General features: G+C 63.2%; 2 protein-coding genes across 6 annotated transcripts in view; one reads left to right on the forward strand and one right to left on the reverse strand.

Moving 5' to 3' along the window:
* CASKIN1 (CASK interacting protein 1) overlaps positions 1–12,278 on the forward strand; it is a 31,339-nt gene extending 19,061 nt beyond the window's left edge. For 2 of the 3 annotated variants that reach the window (XM_074919243.1, XM_074919245.1), the window contains 11 exons: positions 675–890; positions 2,616–2,723; positions 2,845–2,963; positions 4,063–4,150; positions 5,616–5,713; positions 6,068–6,178; positions 6,273–6,374; positions 6,836–6,974; positions 7,055–9,169; positions 9,282–9,678; positions 10,152–12,278. In XM_074919243.1, coding sequence (XP_074775344.1) covers positions 675–890; positions 2,616–2,723; positions 2,845–2,963; positions 4,063–4,150; positions 5,616–5,713; positions 6,068–6,178; positions 6,273–6,374; positions 6,836–6,974; positions 7,055–9,169; positions 9,282–9,678; positions 10,152–10,248 — 3,590 coding nt within the window. In that variant the 3' untranslated portion in view covers positions 10,249–12,278. The remainder of the gene's footprint in view (positions 1–674; positions 891–2,615; positions 2,724–2,844; positions 2,964–4,062; positions 4,151–5,615; positions 5,714–6,067; positions 6,179–6,272; positions 6,375–6,835; positions 6,975–7,054; positions 9,170–9,281; positions 9,679–10,151) is intronic. The other variant, XM_074919244.1, reaches the window with a different exon arrangement.
* A 314-nt stretch (positions 12,279–12,592) lies between these two features.
* Positions 12,593–16,474, reverse strand: part of TRAF7 (TNF receptor associated factor 7) — a 36,145-nt gene continuing 32,263 nt past the window's right edge. For all 3 annotated transcript variants that reach the window (XM_074919437.1, XM_074919435.1, XM_074919436.1), the window contains 5 exons: positions 15,760–15,882; positions 14,833–14,952; positions 13,965–14,096; positions 13,615–13,734; positions 12,593–13,378 (listed from right to left, as the gene is read on the reverse strand). In XM_074919437.1, coding sequence (XP_074775538.1) covers positions 13,364–13,378; positions 13,615–13,734; positions 13,965–14,096; positions 14,833–14,952; positions 15,760–15,882 — 510 coding nt within the window. In that variant the 3' untranslated portion in view covers positions 12,593–13,363. The remainder of the gene's footprint in view (positions 13,379–13,614; positions 13,735–13,964; positions 14,097–14,832; positions 14,953–15,759; positions 15,883–16,474) is intronic.

Genomic DNA, 16,474 nt, shown 5'->3' on the forward strand with positions numbered 1-16,474 from the left:
GCATGGTGGCAACTTGAACAAGATCCTGTGGGAGCGGCTGTGGTGGCTGTGGAGGTGGCGGATGGGCAGGGGCAGAGTTGCCCACAGGGTGTGGGTCGTGTGCTGGGACCAGGGGGGTGAGGTCTGTGGCTCCTGGGGTGCAGCCGGCTCCGTAGCAGTGGGGTTTTGTAGCCACCTGTGCAGCGGGGCAGCAGCGTGGGTGCAGGCAATAGCCGCACCAGGCCTTGGCCAGCTGGGCACAGGGGTGCTGGCGCTGCAGCCCCCAGCCCTGCCTCTGCAGCCCCCCTGCTCCTGGGACACCTTCGCGGGGGGCAGCAGGACCCCCAGCAGCCCGCCTGTGGGAGCCCCGTGAGCTGGCGTGGGGCTGCCCCGGTGTCCGTGTCCCGCTGAGGAGCTGTGGGGGGCCGCGGGATGTGCCCATGGGCCGTATCCTGCCGCCGGGCCGGGCCCTGCGCTGAGCTCCCGCTGCTGCTCCTTGGCTCGGCTCCGCATCGGTTGGGTCAGTTCTGGCTTCTCCACATTCCTTTGGTTGCTTTTTTTATTTGCCGCTTTTTTTTTCCCCTTTTTTTTTCCTTCTTTTTTTTCTTCTCTTTTTTTTCTTTTTTGGTGGCGCTGAGCGTGTCTCTATTATTTTGATTCTTTTCATTTTGTCTCTTGTTATGTTTTATTATCAGGTTCATGGGAGACTGTAACAATCCCCCAACAGTACCAAAAGATCCCGCTCCCAGCTTACGGGGCTGCTGTGCTAAACGGTGACGCCTCGTCCCATCCGTTCCATTCCCTGCCTCCACCTCCACCTCCACCACCACATTCCCATCAGACTCTTTTCAGTTCCTTTGGCTATCACAGGCTCTCCCCTAGCAGTGCCGACGAGCCGCGTTACGGACAAGGTAGTTCACCGCTCGCTTCGTGCTCTCCATGGATTTCTTTCTTTGCAGCGAGTCTTTTCTTTCTGCTCGGCTTCTTCCCCCACTCCGCTCCTTGCCCTGGTGTGTTTGCACATGGGTGCGTGCAGGTGTGTGTGGGTGTGTGTACACACACACACACACACACACACACGCACGCTGTCGCCCTCCCCTCCCCGCACGCCGTCTCCATCCAGTGCTCCCCATGGCTCTGGCCGCCGGTACATCCCACCCTCACCCCCCTGCTGTCCCCTGTGTCCCCGTTTCCCAGCTCTGCCCACAGCCCCCCACTCTCCTGCCAGGTGTGTGGGGGACCCCCTAAAACCACTCTCCAGGCTCGGTGCTGGAGGGGCAGGACCGGGCAGCACGGGGCCTGGCCGAGGCCCGCGGGCACAGGGACCCTCTGCAGCCACCCCCGCAGGGTGTCTGACATCCATCGAGCCGCTCAAACCGGGTCGGGGCTGTGCTGGGAGCGGGAGGGGGCTGTGCTGCCGGGGGTGCTCTCCTGGGGGGTGCTTTGGGGTTGGGGACCGTCCCCACAGCACGGGCAGGTGATGGTGCCGCAGGTCTCCGTGTCGGGAGCGCCCGGAGAGCAGATATGTGCTGGGGTGAACCCCGGGCTGTGCCTGTGGGGGTTGCTGGCGGCTCACTGGGGGCCGGGGGGGTCTTTTCATGTGCCCCGGTTGTGTTGGGAGAGCACCGGGCCCCGCTGGTGATGGGGACGAGGCAATGAAACCTTTCCCCGGGGCTTCCCCTCGCACCTGTGCGGGCTCCTCTCGGTGTGACTGCGGCACGTGTGGCTCAGGGCCGGCCTAGCCCGATCGTGGCGCGGCCGTTTTTGCTCCCCTTCGCACTCTTTCGGTGCCTTTATCACCTCGTGCCCTCCCTGCCCTGCTAGGGCCCGGCCGCTAACGGGGTGAGTGGCTTTAATGAACGAAATTTGTGGGTGCGGCAGGGCAGCGAGGTGCTGTGCCCACCAGCACCGTCGGGCTCCTCGGTGACGGAGCTGCGGCAGCGCTGGCCGTCGTGGGGCTTTGTCCAGCTCATCTGATGCTGCTCCCAAGGCCGGGCTTAGTGCTGGGCACCCCCGGGGAGGGCAGGACCCGGCCGAGGCGGGCAGCATGGTGAGCCCGTGAAGGAGCGGTGCTTTGGGGGTGACACCCACCCCCCCCACCCCTTCCCCCTAAGCCATGCCCTGCTGGGACAGCTGGGTCCTCTCACCCACTGCTGTCACCCAGGGGAGCGCGGGAGGCTCAGCACCCTGCCTGCTCCCCTAGACGGGTGCAGGCAGCCACAGGGGCATGGCCAGCGCCGTCTCAGCCAGGGGACAGTGAGCTGAGGACCTTGGTCCCCACTGATCCACTTCGCCCAGCAACCTTTGCTCCTCCACACTGGTTCGTGTCCCCACCCTGCTCCGCGCAGGGATGACAAGGTCACCGTCCCCTGTGTGGGCTGGGACCTGTGGCTCTGTCCTCAGCAGCGTGGGGATGCCCTGACAGGACGGGGTCCCAGGCTGGTCATTGTCCCTCCCCATGCTGGCTGCTTGTGGGGAGACAGGCCCCCCCCAGGACAGCACTGGCACCCCTGGGCACGGTTGCCGGCCCCCACGCTGTTGCTGGGGATTTTTTTTTCCCCGTGGCACGCCGCTGCGAGCCCGAGCGCGCAGAGCCACGTGTGCCTGACGGCTGCTCTCTCCGCTCTGCCACCAAGGGTCCCGTGGGGCCGACATGAGCCCGTCCCACCTCTCACCGTCGCAGGGTGGATCAGCTGCGCCGGCTCCCACCGAGGAGATCTGGGTGCTGCGGAAACCCTTCGCAGGTACCGGGAACCTCCCTGTCCCCAGAGACAGTGTACAGGACGTGGCAGTGACGTGGCCTCACCACGGCGTCCCCTGGCCTGGCCGTGGTGCCCTGATGGCTTCCCCTCTCTCTCTGCGCAGGTGGTGACCGCAGCAGCCTGGGCAGCACAGGCAGCGTGGCTTCTGCCCGCAGCTCGGGGAGCGGGCAGAGCGCGGGCAGCGGGGCGCATGCCCTGCACGCCGGCTCTGAAGGTGTCAAGGTAAGGCGAGTCCCGTGGCGGCTGGGCCCACAGCTCCGCTCCCAGCACCGGCGTTTGCTGCTGGGGCAGCTGCCCCCGCTCCCTGCCGGCACCAGTGCTGGACTGGGGGCTGCGAGGTGCTGCCAGCACCCGGCGTACCCCTGCCAGCCCCAGCTCTCACTGATGGTGGCCACCAGCGTGTCCCCTCCTGGCTGCTGACTCGGTCCCCAGCACCACACCCCACCGGCTGCAGGGCCGGACAAGGGCTGCTGCCATGTCTCTGCCTGCTGCCCTGCCTGCTGCAGCTGTGCACTGCCCAGAGCTGTCTGCCTGCTGCTGCCTGCACACAGCCCACTGCACGGTCCTGCCTGTACATTGCATGCTGCATGCCTGCACACTGCCCCCTGCACCCCCCTGCCTGCACGTTATGCACCGCACATGGCTTCCTGCACATTGCCCGCTGCACACCCCTGCCTGCACATTGCCCGCTGCACACCCCTGCCTGCACGTCGCCCACTGCACACCCCTGCCTGCACATTACACACCACACACCCCTGCCTGCATGTTGCCCACTGCCCACTGCTGCCTGCACATTACACACCACACACCCCTGCCTGCACGTCACCCACTGCCCGCTGCTGCCTGCACATTCCCCACCCCGCACCCTGTGCTGCCCACGGCAGCCTGGGCTGTCCTGTCGCGGGGCCGAGGCTCCAGGTCCCCCCTCCCCTGGCATCCTGCCTGCACTATGCCAGAGCAGGCCGGGCACGGGGGGTCCATGTGCCCCCGCGCCGAGCTCTCAGTGTTCTGCGGGTGGAGTGGAAGGGAAGGGGGGAGTGGGGGGGCGCCCTGCAGCCGGGGCTGGGTGTGCGTCAGGCAGGATTGGGGGTGCGGGGAGAGGAGGGGAGCGGGGGGGATGCTCATCCTTCTCCTGCTGCCTGCGAAGCACCATCTGTGCTGCTCCCGCTCTCCCCGCCGCAGCCCCAGTCGGCTGCGCCCCTCCCTGCCCACCCTCGCCCGGGCTGGCGGCCGCCGCAGCACCCGCAGCACCCGCGACATGCACCCCCCGCGCCTGCCTCACTCCTGCCTGCTCTCCCCCCTTTCCCGGGGTGTTTTTCAGCTGCTGGCAACGGTCCTTTCCCAGAAGGCTTCTGCGCAAGAGACTGTCGTGGGCGATGGGCCGGCCAAGGCGCAGGACATCGCCGCAGGTGCGTGCTGCCGGCCGCCCGGCTGCCGGGAGCAGGAGGAGCCCTGGCCCTGCCACCGGCGTGCCGTGGATCCAGGGATTTGTCTTTTTTTTTATTGCCACGGCACCCATCGCCAGAAGAAAAACGTGTGGGTAAAAAATGACTCTCTCGCCTTTCGGCTGCTGCCAGGCCTTCTCCTGCCTCGGTTAGTGGGGGCTCCGTGGGGTAGGGGGGGCTGGGGGGGGAGGGGGGGGAGCGGTGTGGGCGGGCGGGGGGCGGTCAGCGCTCCTCCCCGGCCCCTTCCCTTCCCTGGCCCCCCCCCGCCAGCCCCTCCGGAGCCCGAGTCGGGGTGTCCCCCCCACACCGCCCCACTCCGCCACTGCCAGCACCATCCAGGGGGCTGCAGGGAGGCCGCGGGGGAGGCACATGCTGGGGGTGGGAGTCGGGGGGGGGGCAAATGGGAGATAAACATGCGAGGAGGATGCACACGTGAGGGGTGAAGGTTGTGGGGGGGATGCCCGGGCTGCGGAGATGGAAATCTGGGGAGGGAAGGGGGGGATGCACACACAGAGCAGGGGGATGCACAGACAGAGGAGGGGGCTGCACACACAGAGCAGGGGGCTGCACACGTTGCTGGGGGGGGGGAGGGAAGCACATGCTGGAGAGATGAACACGCAAGTGGGCTGCAGCCGTGAGGGAGATGCAGACGGCAGAGATGCACATGTGAGGAGGATGCCCACGCAAGTGGGATGCAGATGCCAGAAGGATGCACACACACACACACACACTGGGTGGGGAGGATGCACACACATGTGTTGGGGACACACACACACACATATGGAGGATGCTGTTGCCGGCAGCAGGGAAGGGCCTTTTGCTGGTCCTGATCAGAAATATGAGGCGGAAATTTTTGGGCAGCCTCTGTCAGTCACCTCCAGGGCTGACGAAGGCACCAGCTGCAGGGTGGGTGCTGTGGGGCTGCCTATGTGGGGGTCCTGGGGGGACGTGGTGGCTCGTGCCTGCCTTCCCTCCCCAGCCAGACCCCTTCCATCCCAGGGTGGTGGCACAGGGACAGAGGGCTTTGGGCAGTGGGACCCTTCTGGCTGCTGCCCTGGGGGCACGCCGGGTGGGGGGTACTGCAGCACCCTGGCCCCTAGGTGGGCTGGGGGGGCTCACCTGGTTTGGGGGGGGGCAGTGGCACGGCTGTAGCACCCAGGAGCTGTGTACGCTGAGGGGCTGGTGTCCGGGTGCCCTGCAGAGCCCCTGCGCTGGCCTCGCCACAATTCAGCGATAGGTGCTGCGACCCAATGGTGGCACCTGGGCACAGTGCCCTGCACCACCCCTGCCTGTCCTCGGGGAGCAGAGCCCGTGTCCAGGGCGCCCCGGGGTGTTCCAGGCTGTTGTGCTGTCCCACCCGGGACAGGGGCTTGGCCGGAGCCGGGGGGTGGCACAGCTGCAGCCCCGCTGACCGCTGCCTCTCTGGCAGGTTCATCGCGGTCGCAGAGCGTAGCCAGCTCCCCGTACGCCCCTCAGCCCCCCACCGAGCCCCAACTGAAGAAGATGGAGCCGCCGTCAGAGGGGAAGGTAAGCGGGGACCGCTGGGGTGTGTGGGGACCCCCATGTGGTGTCGGGGGGGCCACCCCCCAGCACTAGTGGCCGCAGGTGCCTTGGCAGCCCTGTGGTGCGACCACCAAGGCTCTGGGTGCTGGCAGTGGGGAGCCGGGAGCCATCCCTGCAGCTGCCGGGCCCCCCCGTACTGTGACACCAGCCCCCTGCCCGCCCTGGGGGGACAGACATGAGCCCAGGGACCCCTGGCAGCCCCACTGCAGTGCCAACTCCCAGCTGGAACCTCCCACTGGCACATGGCTAGGTGTGGGGTCATGGGCAACGGTCCCCGTCCCTGGGGTTGCCCCGAGCCGCGCCGTCCCTCTCCCCCAGAGCTCAGAGGCTGTGTACCAGTGGCTCTGCAAGTTCCAGCTGCAGCTCTACGCGCCCAACTTCATCAACGCCGGCTACGACATCACCACCATTAGCCGGATGACGCCGGAGGTGAGGCTGTGGGGATGCCAGGGCTGGCCGGTGCCACGAGGAGGGGGCACATCCAGTGCGGGGCCACACTGACCTTCCCCCTTCTCTGCCCTAGGACCTCACGGCCATCGGTGTCACCAAGCCGGGGCACAGGAAGAAGATTGCCTCTGAGATCAACAACCTCAATATCCCTGAGTGGCTGCCGGAGTACAAGCCGGTATGAGCTGTGTGGGGCCGGGGGTGCTGAGGCCACATCCAGGGTGACAACGGATCCCCTCCACCCTGTCCCCTTGCGGGAGGGGGTAGCACAGGGGGACGAGGGTGGGAGCTGGCTCACCACTGCCAGGTGATGCCTGTGGTCCCAAAATTGTGCATGTCCCATCCCGGCACCTCGGGGACTGTCAGGCTGGTGCCAGATGTCACTTCATGGACGTGACACCGTGTCCCCCCTGGGGACAGCAAGGGGCTTCCTGTGGGAGCAGGGCTGGGCATGGCCCTGGGTGCTCGTGGAGCAGAGGGACAATGTGGGGACAAGGGGAGTCATCTGGGGCTGTCCCCAGCAAGTTGGGATCACCTGTGTGGCACAGGGGGTGCAGTGCCAGGGGGGTGCCAGGGTCAGATCCTGCTGCCAGCTGGTTCTGAGCTGTGCCCTGTCCCCCCCCCCCCCCCCCCCTCCAGGCCAACCTGGCGCTGTGGCTCTCCATGATTGGCCTGTCCCAGTACTACAAGGTGCTGGTGGAGAATGGCTACGAAAACATCGACTTCATCACCGACATTACCTGGGAGGACCTGCAGGAGATCGGCATCACCAAGCTGGGTGAGGTCCCTCGCCGCGGCGCTTGGCTGCGGTGGCCTCAGCCCCCGGCAGCGGCGCTGATGCCCCCGTGCCATCCCCAGGCCACCAGAAAAAGCTGATGCTGGCGGTGAAGAAGCTGGCGGAGTTGCAGCGTGCTGAGCTGGGCAAGTTCGAGCCGGGCACACTGAAGAGGAAGGCAGCGACGGCGGCGGCATGCCCAGAGGTGCTGGCCATCGAGTCCCCCCCGCCAGAGCCCCCCGAGTGCCAGTCGCCCAAGATGACCACCTTCCAGGATAGCGAGCTCAGCAGCGAGCTGCAGGTGGCCATGACAGGCGAAGCCCCTGAGGAGCCTCCTGAGAAGGCAGCAAACCCTGCGGCCCCTGGCTACCGCTCGCCCCCAGGCCTGGGGGGCCGCGCCAGGCTGATGAGCAGCTCGCAGGAGCTGCTGGGGGATGGCCCGCGGGCTCCCCCGGCCGCCGCTATCTCCAAGAGCCAGGAGTATCTGGCAGAGGGGGCTGGCGAGGGCCCCCCTGCGCCCCCCAAAGAGGGTCGCCCGCCCCGGCATGGCCACCCTGTCAAGCGTGCCAGCGTGCCGCCGGTGCCCGGCAAACCCCGGCAGCCCTTCTCACCCTCCACCGGGCAGCTGACACCACCGCAGACCCCGGGCAAGCCACGGCCCCCCTCCCCACAGGGCCCGCCGGCACCCCACGCCACCGCCAAGGTGAAGCCCACCCCGCAACTGCTGCCGCCGGGCGAGCGCCCCGCATCCCCCCGCTCCCTGCCCCAGTCGCCCACCCACCGCGGCTTCGCCTACGTCCTGCCGCAGCCCGCTGAGGGCGAGGGGGGGCCCCCAGGGGTGCCCGTCCTGCCTGTCTCAGTGCCGGTGCTCTGCCTGCCGCCGGCGGGTGAGGGCGAGGAGGAGCCGGGGAGGCCGAAGAAGCGGGCACACAGCCTGAACCGTTACGCCGCCTCCGACAGCGAGCAGGAGCGGGACGAGCTGCTGGTGCCGGACGCGGGGCCCTACGCCACCGTCCAGCGGCGCGTGGGGCGCAGCCACTCGGTGCGGGCACCTGCCAGCGGTGACAAGAACGTCAACCGCAGCCAGTCCTTTGCTGTCCGTCCGAAGAAGAAGGGGCCCCCACCACCCCCACCCAAGCGCTCCAGCTCCGCCATCTCCAGCGCTGGCATGGCTGAGGACTTCCCCAAGGAGGGGGAGGGTGAGGTGGCCACTGGGCAACCTGCCGCCGAGGGGGAGAGCCGCCGGGAGCAGCGGCGGGCCAGCGACCTGGGCGGCAGCGTGGACACGGGCAGTGCTGGCAGCGTGCGCAGCATCGCAGCCATGTTGGAGATGTCCTCCATTGGTGGCGGGGCCCGTGCACTGGCGCTGCAGAAGCCGCACGGGGCTGGCGGGCCGGGACCAGCTAAAGCACCTGAGGGCTACTACCTGCAGCCGGGACCCCCCCCGGGCAGCCCTGAGCGCTCTCGCGTGGCCACTGTCCTGGCCACTGTCAAGCACAAAGAGGCCATTGGGCTGGACGGGGAGGTGGTGAACCGGCGCCGGACCATCAGTGGCCCCGTCACTGGGCTGGTGGCAGCCGCCCGCCGCGAGCGCGCCGACAGCGTGCGGTCGGAGGCCAGTGCCGACGGCCCCGGAGAGCGGCTGCGGGTGGAGCGCGGCGGCTCCCCGGATGGCATTCCCTTTGCCGAGGAGGGCAACCTCACCATCAAGCAGCGGCCGCGGCCCCTGGGGCCGGCCCGGGGGGAGGCAGGTGAGGGGCTGTCCCCGGCCCACCGCCACGGCGACCTAGCCAAGGTGGAGGCCAGCGCCACGCTTAAACGGCGGATCCGGGCCAGGCAGAGCCAGCAGGATGGTGTCCGCTTCGTCCTCACTGAATCCGACACCGTCAAACGCCGGCCCAAGGCCAAGGACAAAGAGCCAGCGCTGGAACCGGCCCCGCTCACCGTCTACCAGAACGGCACCGGCACTGTCAAGCGGCGGCCGGCCTCGGAGCTGAGCGGGGCCGAGCCACCCCCCACCCCACCACCCGCCGCCCGCTCCGATGGCCCTGACTACGCCGGGCTGCCCGCTGAGCCCAAGAAGCCCTTCAAGCCACCGGTGTCCCCCAAGCCCGTGCTGACACAGCCACCCCAGAAGGTGCCGGGGCCGCCGGCACCCATCCCCAAAAAGGTGCCCATCCCGAGCCCCGGCAGCCCAGGTAGGTGCCCCGCCAGCCCTCTCCAGGACGGGACCTCCCGGGGTGGACACTGGGGAGGGGGCGGTCCCAACCAGCCCTGCCGCCGTTCTGCCCCTCTCCCTTCTCTCCGCAGAGGTGAAGCGGGTCCATGGCACGCCGCCCCCGGTGTCCCCCAAGCCTGTGCCACCCCCCACGGCACCCAAGCCCCCCAAACCTCACGCCGCCATCCAGTCGGTGAGCGCCGGCTCCACGCCAGCCCCGTCCCCAGCGCGGCAGCTGGGCACTGCCGGCACCAAGCCCTCCAGCACGCCGCCCTCGCTCTGCTCCAGCCCCGCCAAGCCCCTCTCGCCTGGGGCCCAGCCCCAGCAAGTGCCGGTGAAGCCGCCACGTTCTGCCATCACCGGCCCCTCCATCGACAGTGCCGGCCCTGAGCTGGCGCAGCAGAAGCTGGAGGAGACGAGCGCATCTCTGGCTGCCGCGCTGCAGGCTGTGGAGGAGAAGATCAAGCAGGAGGACAGTCAGGCAGCAGAGTAAGGGCATATGGGGCTGGGGTGGGGGTGGTTGGTGGTCCCCAGGGAGAGTGTGGGGCTGTGTGGGGCCACTGAGCTGCATGGGGACAGGGTGGGTCAGGAGGTCACAGCATGGTGGGAGGGGATCGGGCTGAGCCACCATGGTGGGAGTGGGATTGTGTTGGGGCGGGGGACACCACACATTGTGGGGGACACTGTGCTAAAGTGTCACAGGAGTGGTGATGGGGGGGTGGACAGTGAGCTGGAGTAGTGTGGGCAGAGGGACCCGGGTATGTGGGTGCACTGGGGACTGTCTTGGAAAGGTGACAATGAGCTGGAGCAGCGTGGGGCTGGGCTGGCCCTAGCCATGCAGTGCCACGGTGCTGAGCACCGCAGGGCCGAGGGGGGCAGCAGGGCCACGCGTGGGGCAGAGTGGGCTGCGCGGTGGCCGCGGGCCCATGCGTGGCACCAACCAGTCCCTGCTGCCCACCCAGCTCGGCCGTGGAGTCAAAGAGCACCGTGAGCATCCTGGACGACATCGGCAGCATGTTTGACGACCTGGCGGACCAGCTGGACGCCATGCTGGAGTGAGGGGCGCCAGGGCCCCGCGAACCTCAGGGCTTACGTGGGCACAAGGGCACAACGATCCACGACCTTCCCCCCCACCCTACATTGGCCCCACCGCCCTCCCCTCCGTCCCCTTTGTACAGCCGTCCCCTCCCGGACATCCCGTCCCTCGGGGTTTGCACAAAGAAGAAGATACCTCAGGATTGTGCTCACGGACTCGGCGCCGGTGACGGCAGGACTCCCTTTTGCAGAAGCAAAAAAACAAAAAAACAACAGAAGAAACAAAGCAACACGCCCCGGACCGAAAAGGCGGCTGTGGGGGCTTGGGGGGGGGGGTGTCTCTCTACCTACCTGTCTGGTGGCCACCGCCGTCATGCCCGTGCCCTGCTGGCCCTGGCCCCACGGGTCACCGTGGCCCGAATGTAGCACAAGCCCTGCCCGGCGCCGTGGCCCCAGGTCAGCTGTGCGTCGCCGATGGTGTTTGCTGGTGGCCGTGCTGGTGGCGGGTCCGGGTGGGCAAATGCACTTGGGTTTCTTTGCTCATTTTTTAATTTTCCTTTTTTGTTTTTATTCTTAAAATGTTTTTCTTTCTTTTTCCGTCGGCGTTGGCTGGGGGTGGGCAGGGCGTGGGGTCCCGCCACAGCGTGGCACCGGCCTTGGGGGCTGCCCCGTGGAGAGACACTGCCTGAGGGGCGCGGGGGCCCAGCTGTGGGGGCTCCCCTTCGCGGGGGGCAGCGCCTCGGGCGTGGGAAAAGGGGGTTTGTTGGCGTTGGTTGCGAATGGGGGAGCAAACGCCCCGTCTCGGGGCCCTCAGCAGCGCGGGCGGGTGGCAGCGGGACATGCCCCTGCCCAGCCCCTCCCTGCAGGGGGGCAGAGGACAGTGATAAGCTATAAAAAAGTATTAATTTATTGGAGGGGAAAAAAAAAAAAAGATATAAACCAGATTTCCCCCCCGCCCCGAAATAATAAAAAGAATAAACTTTAACAAATATATATTTAAAAGATTTAAAAGTATTAGCAATTATATATAAAGCAGTTTAAAAGAAATCAAGAGAAAACTGGATTTTAGCTTGAGAAAAACTATTAGATTATACTAAGCTGTGTGTCTTGTGGCAAACTCATTCTAAGAGTAGCACAATATTTACCTTTTCTCTGGATGGAAGGTACGTGCAAGCAGTTCTGTTCGGGTCTTTCCGTTGGGATTCAGTGTCACGTCTTTCTTTTTACACTGTTAAGAACTCAAAGGATGTGCCTTGTTTTATGGAGGTTTTTGTTAATTCTTCTACTGGAGGTGTTTCATTTCTTTTGGAGTGTCTTCAGGTTTTGTTTTTTATTACTTTTTTTTCCCCCCTGTTTTTTGGCATTTGTTTGGTGTGCGCGCGCGCGGGTGTGTGTGTGTGTGTGTGTGTGCACGCGGGGGTGCGTGTGCTCGTGTGTGTTCTGCGGGACGCACTGCTGTATATTCATGTATAAACTGGAGTTGGAGTCTGGTTCAGTCGCTTGAGTCCCGATGAATGCATTTTTTTGCTTGTGGTTTCAAAACAAAAGTGTTGCTGTTCCTTTCTTTTCTTGAGACGTACAGAGTGGTCTCTCCCTCCGCCTTCCCCTCCCTCCCCCTCCCCTCCTTTCTCCCCTGCCCCATCTCTCCCATTGTGGTCGCTGATCCAAATGTGTTTGGCACAACTTTGAAATTTCTTTAAAAAAAAACCCAAAAAAACAAAAAAAGACTTTAAAAAGAAAAAAAAAAAATCACCCGCCTGAAAATATCTGTTGAAAAGAAAAAAAATATGTATCTAAAAAAAAAATATCCATAAAGTTCTACATGATGGATATATACATATATATATTTTTTATGATTAAGTTATGGACTCTGTATCGTATCCCATCTGTCAAGCTATGCATCTTGGTGCTTCTCCCTGCTCTTCTGTGCTTAGATTTCACCTCTACTCGTCTTATTCTTCCTATTCTGAATAGTAGATGGCTCGTGGTGCTGTGAAGAAGTTTGCTCCTATACGAAGTCTGGCAACAAATATTTAAAGAAAAATAAAAAAATAAAACCCCTCCCAGGCTGCCACCACTGTCTGTGTCCCATAACCGTCAGCCGCCATGTGCGATGGCTCCTGGGCACGGCCGGGGTGGGTGGGCACGGAGACACACGGAGGACACGGGTGTGATGGGACACAGATAGGCCACACGTGTCTTGGGGGGTGCGTGGCAGCCCGGCGGGCTGGGAACTGCTCTCCCCACTCCCCGAGGTGCCTGGTCCCTGCACCCCGTTTCTCAGAGCAGGCGGACGGGCGCAGGCCAGAGCTGCCGCCGGACCGGTGCTGGCTGCTGGCTCCTGCAATAACTCACGCTGGCCAGGAACAACTCTTTCTGCTTTTATTGTCAATGAAGAAATAATCAAATCTATATTACAATCTTAAAAACAGTAGAAAATGTGAGTAAAAATGCAATGGAGTCTTTTCTTTTTAATGTGGAGACCATTATTACAGGGTGGTGAACAATGGGCTTGTGTTATCTGAGAACTAGCTGTGGCATAAAAATCGTACCTGGCTACTCCAGAAAACCTCTTCCCAGATGGATCAGCCTGACATCCTGGCAGTAAAATTAAATATTAGAGACAGAAAAGGGGTCGGGGTCCCAACGCAGGGCAAGGCCTAATGCTCAGGTCTATTGTTTACAAGGGGACCAACCTCCCAGCGTGGCTGCCCCTGCCCGTGACCAGCTGAGCCGTTCAGTCCCATCGCTGGCCAAGGGCCACTCTGCATCTGCTGCAGTGGCCTGTGGGGCTGCCCCAGCCTGGGGACCCAGCCCTGGCCCCCTGGGGACAGCTCCCCAGCTCGGGGTGGGGGGCACCCTGCGGCACGGAAGGCGCTGGCACCTGCATTTCTGATTGCAGAGGGCGGCTCTGAGGGAACGTCTGGAGCAGCCACGGGGCAGAACCGCCCCGAGTGCCGCCAGCGGGGTCCTTGCGGCGGGGGGAAGTGGCCGGGGGGCGGCCGCAGGCAGTGGTCGGTGCGGAGAGGAGCTGCAGCAGTTATTTATTTCATAGTGGTGTGTGTTAAGTGACCCAGCAGGCCAGCGGAGGAGAGGAGTTTTTGGTCTTTCAGTGTGCAGGACTAGTGTGGGGCTCGCGCTAGCACGTCCAGACCTGCGGAGGAGAGACAAGGAACCTGTGGCAGGAACCATCCTGAGCAGCGCTCTGGGATTCTCCTCATCCTCTGGCGGAGCTTCCAGCATCCACGACGCCCTCTGTCTGGAGTTAAACCTCCCACCCATTGAGAACCAGCCCCTCGTTTATCTCAAGATGGCTCCTAACTCATTTAATGCCCTAATTCTAGCATGGGAAGAGAGCAAACCACGGAGGAGAAGCCTGAGGAAACCAACCTTTACAGTGCTGTCCACGGCACCGGAGAAGAGGCGTCCCCGGGAGACGGCGAGGGCAGTGACGCTGCCCTGGTGTCGCAGCAGCGTCTGAGTGCAGATCATGTTGTCCATGCTCCACACCTGCGGGCACACGGAGCCGTGAGCTGAGCTCTGGCACAACCCCGGGCACCGGGAGGGAGGGGGGGAGCGGAGTGCCACAGGGTTGGAGACAGGTGGCACAAATTAAACACGAGGCCATGTGGCACGCGGGGACGAGGATCCCCTTCCTTCCTTCCTTCCCCTCGAGGCTGTCCGTGTGTTACCAATGGTGCCAGATACCCAGACACAGCTGCCCAGCCCTGGACACGTACCCTGAGAGACCGGTCGTAGGACGCACTGAAGACTTTGGTTTGATCCGGTGTGGAGATGACAGCCAGGGCGTAGACCGTACCCACGTGCCCGGTCAGCGTGCGGACTTGTTCCTTTGTTTCAATATCCCAGACCTGTGGGAGGAAAGCAGGGCTGGGGGTCACACTGGGCCACAGGCCACCACCTTCTCCTCTGAGAGGTCTCCACCTCCATGCACACCTCCAGGGTTCACAGAATCCCAGAACCATCTCAGTTGGAAAAGCCCTTGAAGCTCCTCCAGTCCAACCATTAACCTCACACTGACCGTTCCCAACTCCACCAGATCCCTCAGCGCTGGGTCAACCCGACTCTTCAACCCCTCCAGGGATGGGGACTCCCCCCCTGTCCTGGGCAGCCCATTCCAACGCCCAACAGCCCCTTCTGCACAGAAATCCTTCCTCAGAGCCAGCCTGACCCTGCCCTGGGCAGCTTGAGGCCATTCCCTCTGGGCCTGGCGCTGGTTCCTTGGTTCAAAAGACTCATCCCCCCTCCCTGCACCCTCCTGGCAGGGAGTTGCAGAGGGCGATGAGGTCTCTCCTCAGCCTCCTCTTCTCCAGACTGAACCCCCCCAGTTCCCCCAGCCGCTCCCCAGCAGACCTGTGCTCCAGACCCTGCCCCAGCTCCGTTGCCCTTCTCTGGCCACGCTCGAGTCATTCAATGGCCTTTTTGGAGTGAGGGGCCCAAAACTGCACCCAGTAATTGAGGTGCAGCCTCACCAGTGCCAATTCCAGGGCTGTGCCACAGAAGGGACCAGCAGAGCCAGGCGCCCATCTCCTTGCCCCTCTCCCCCCAGCCTCGAGCCCACAAACGCAGCAAAGCCCCAGCCCTTACATGGATGAGGTTCTCGTAGGTGCCACAGACGATGTGGTGGTTTGTCACAGCGATGGAGTAGACGCTGCCTCCTGATGTCTGCAGCACGTGGACACACTCCAAGTTGCGGATGTCCCAGATCTGAAAGAGATGCCGGAGCAAAGGCAGGATGAGGCCCGTGCAGGGACCCCTCTCCAGGAGGAAGCTCCCTTGAAGCTATTATCCAGCCACACGTGGAGTCAGCCTGGCTCCACGTGTGCCCAGATCACATCTTTAAGGACAAATCTGTCCGGCTGGGAATGTTCAGTACCGACGGCCACAAAGTCCTGCTGTCTTATTTAGCTGCCCAGCTTTGAACATCCAGGCTGAAAAAATTGTGGAGATTGCACACCCTTTGTGTGCGACCAGGCACACACGTGCACACACAGCCCAGAGCCTGACAGCACTAACAACTGCTGCAGACAAATTAATGGGGATTTATTTATCTCTGAGGAGGGCAACTTCAAATTCTCTTGTGCCACCCAGATGCTGAAAGGTGAACTGTTCATCAAAGCCTGAGCCAACTCAGGTCGAGGGCATTTTGGAAACCACACAGAGATTGATGGTAACGCTGCAGCCAGACAGTGACCTTCTCCTCTTATCAGCAGGACTGTCAGCGCAGATAATGCTGCGGAGGCAGCACGAGGCGCCGTGGCTGCGAGGCTCCGTTTTATCTCAGCCAGCATCCCCCTGCAGCCAGGTTCCCAAGGAGCAGGCAGAGGCCAGCCTTTGCGCCTGCAGAGATGCCATCAGCGCAGTAAAATCCAGCGTGTCTGATGCTACAGCCGCGCTCTGACATCCTACGGTTACCGTTTGTCCTGCTCCACCACCCCACACTGCAGAGTACAGGTATGGGGAGGCATGGGGAGAGCCAATGGGTTACAGTTGCCACAAGTCTCAGGGTCCCACCTTGATTGTTTGGTAAGATCCGCTGTAGAGATAGTTTTGGGAAGCCACCAGGGCTCGCACCCAGTGATTGAGACCTGTCAGTTCCTTCTTCAGTTTGAGCTCGGTACCTACAATATCCCAGACCTGTGGAAAGCACAAACACACACAAAGGCGGCGGAGTCTCAGCAGGATGGGGCAGCAGTGGGGCAGAGCAGGTCAGCCCCGAGCTGGGGAGCTAGGCAATGCCCACCCTGCCCAGCAGCCAGCACAAGGCCCTACCACCTCACAAACCGGAACCTCGGGCTGGCTCTCCTGCCCTCTGGGAATCACCTGAACCCACTGACTTGCAGATAAACCACACAATAACTACGCTGAGTAAGCATGTTCCCTGAGGGCCTGGGAGAGCCAGCTCCGACATTATCGCTGGCAGAGACCCTTCCCTAGCAGAGCTGTGGGCTTGAAAAACCTCAACCAAATCTGCAGTAAAGAACCCTCTGGACTTTCACTCCCAGCCTGTCCCCACAAAGCTCCACTCCCATGGCTCCTGGGAAACCATAGCCCAGAACGACAGACAGATCTCACTCTGCCACCGGGTCTTCTCGGCTCATCTGGCAGAAAGTGGCTGGGGATGACAAAAATAAAAGGCCCTAAGTTCTCCTTCTGCTTAGTGCTGTCTCACTGCTCCTCCAGCCCCGAGTGCTCTCAGGAGCTGAGCCACTCCAGGCCCCAGATAAAG

Source organism: Athene noctua, chromosome 15 (assembly GCF_965140245.1).
Source record: "Athene noctua chromosome 15, bAthNoc1.hap1.1, whole genome shotgun sequence".
Classification (NCBI taxonomy): domain Eukaryota; kingdom Metazoa; phylum Chordata; class Aves; order Strigiformes; family Strigidae; genus Athene; species Athene noctua.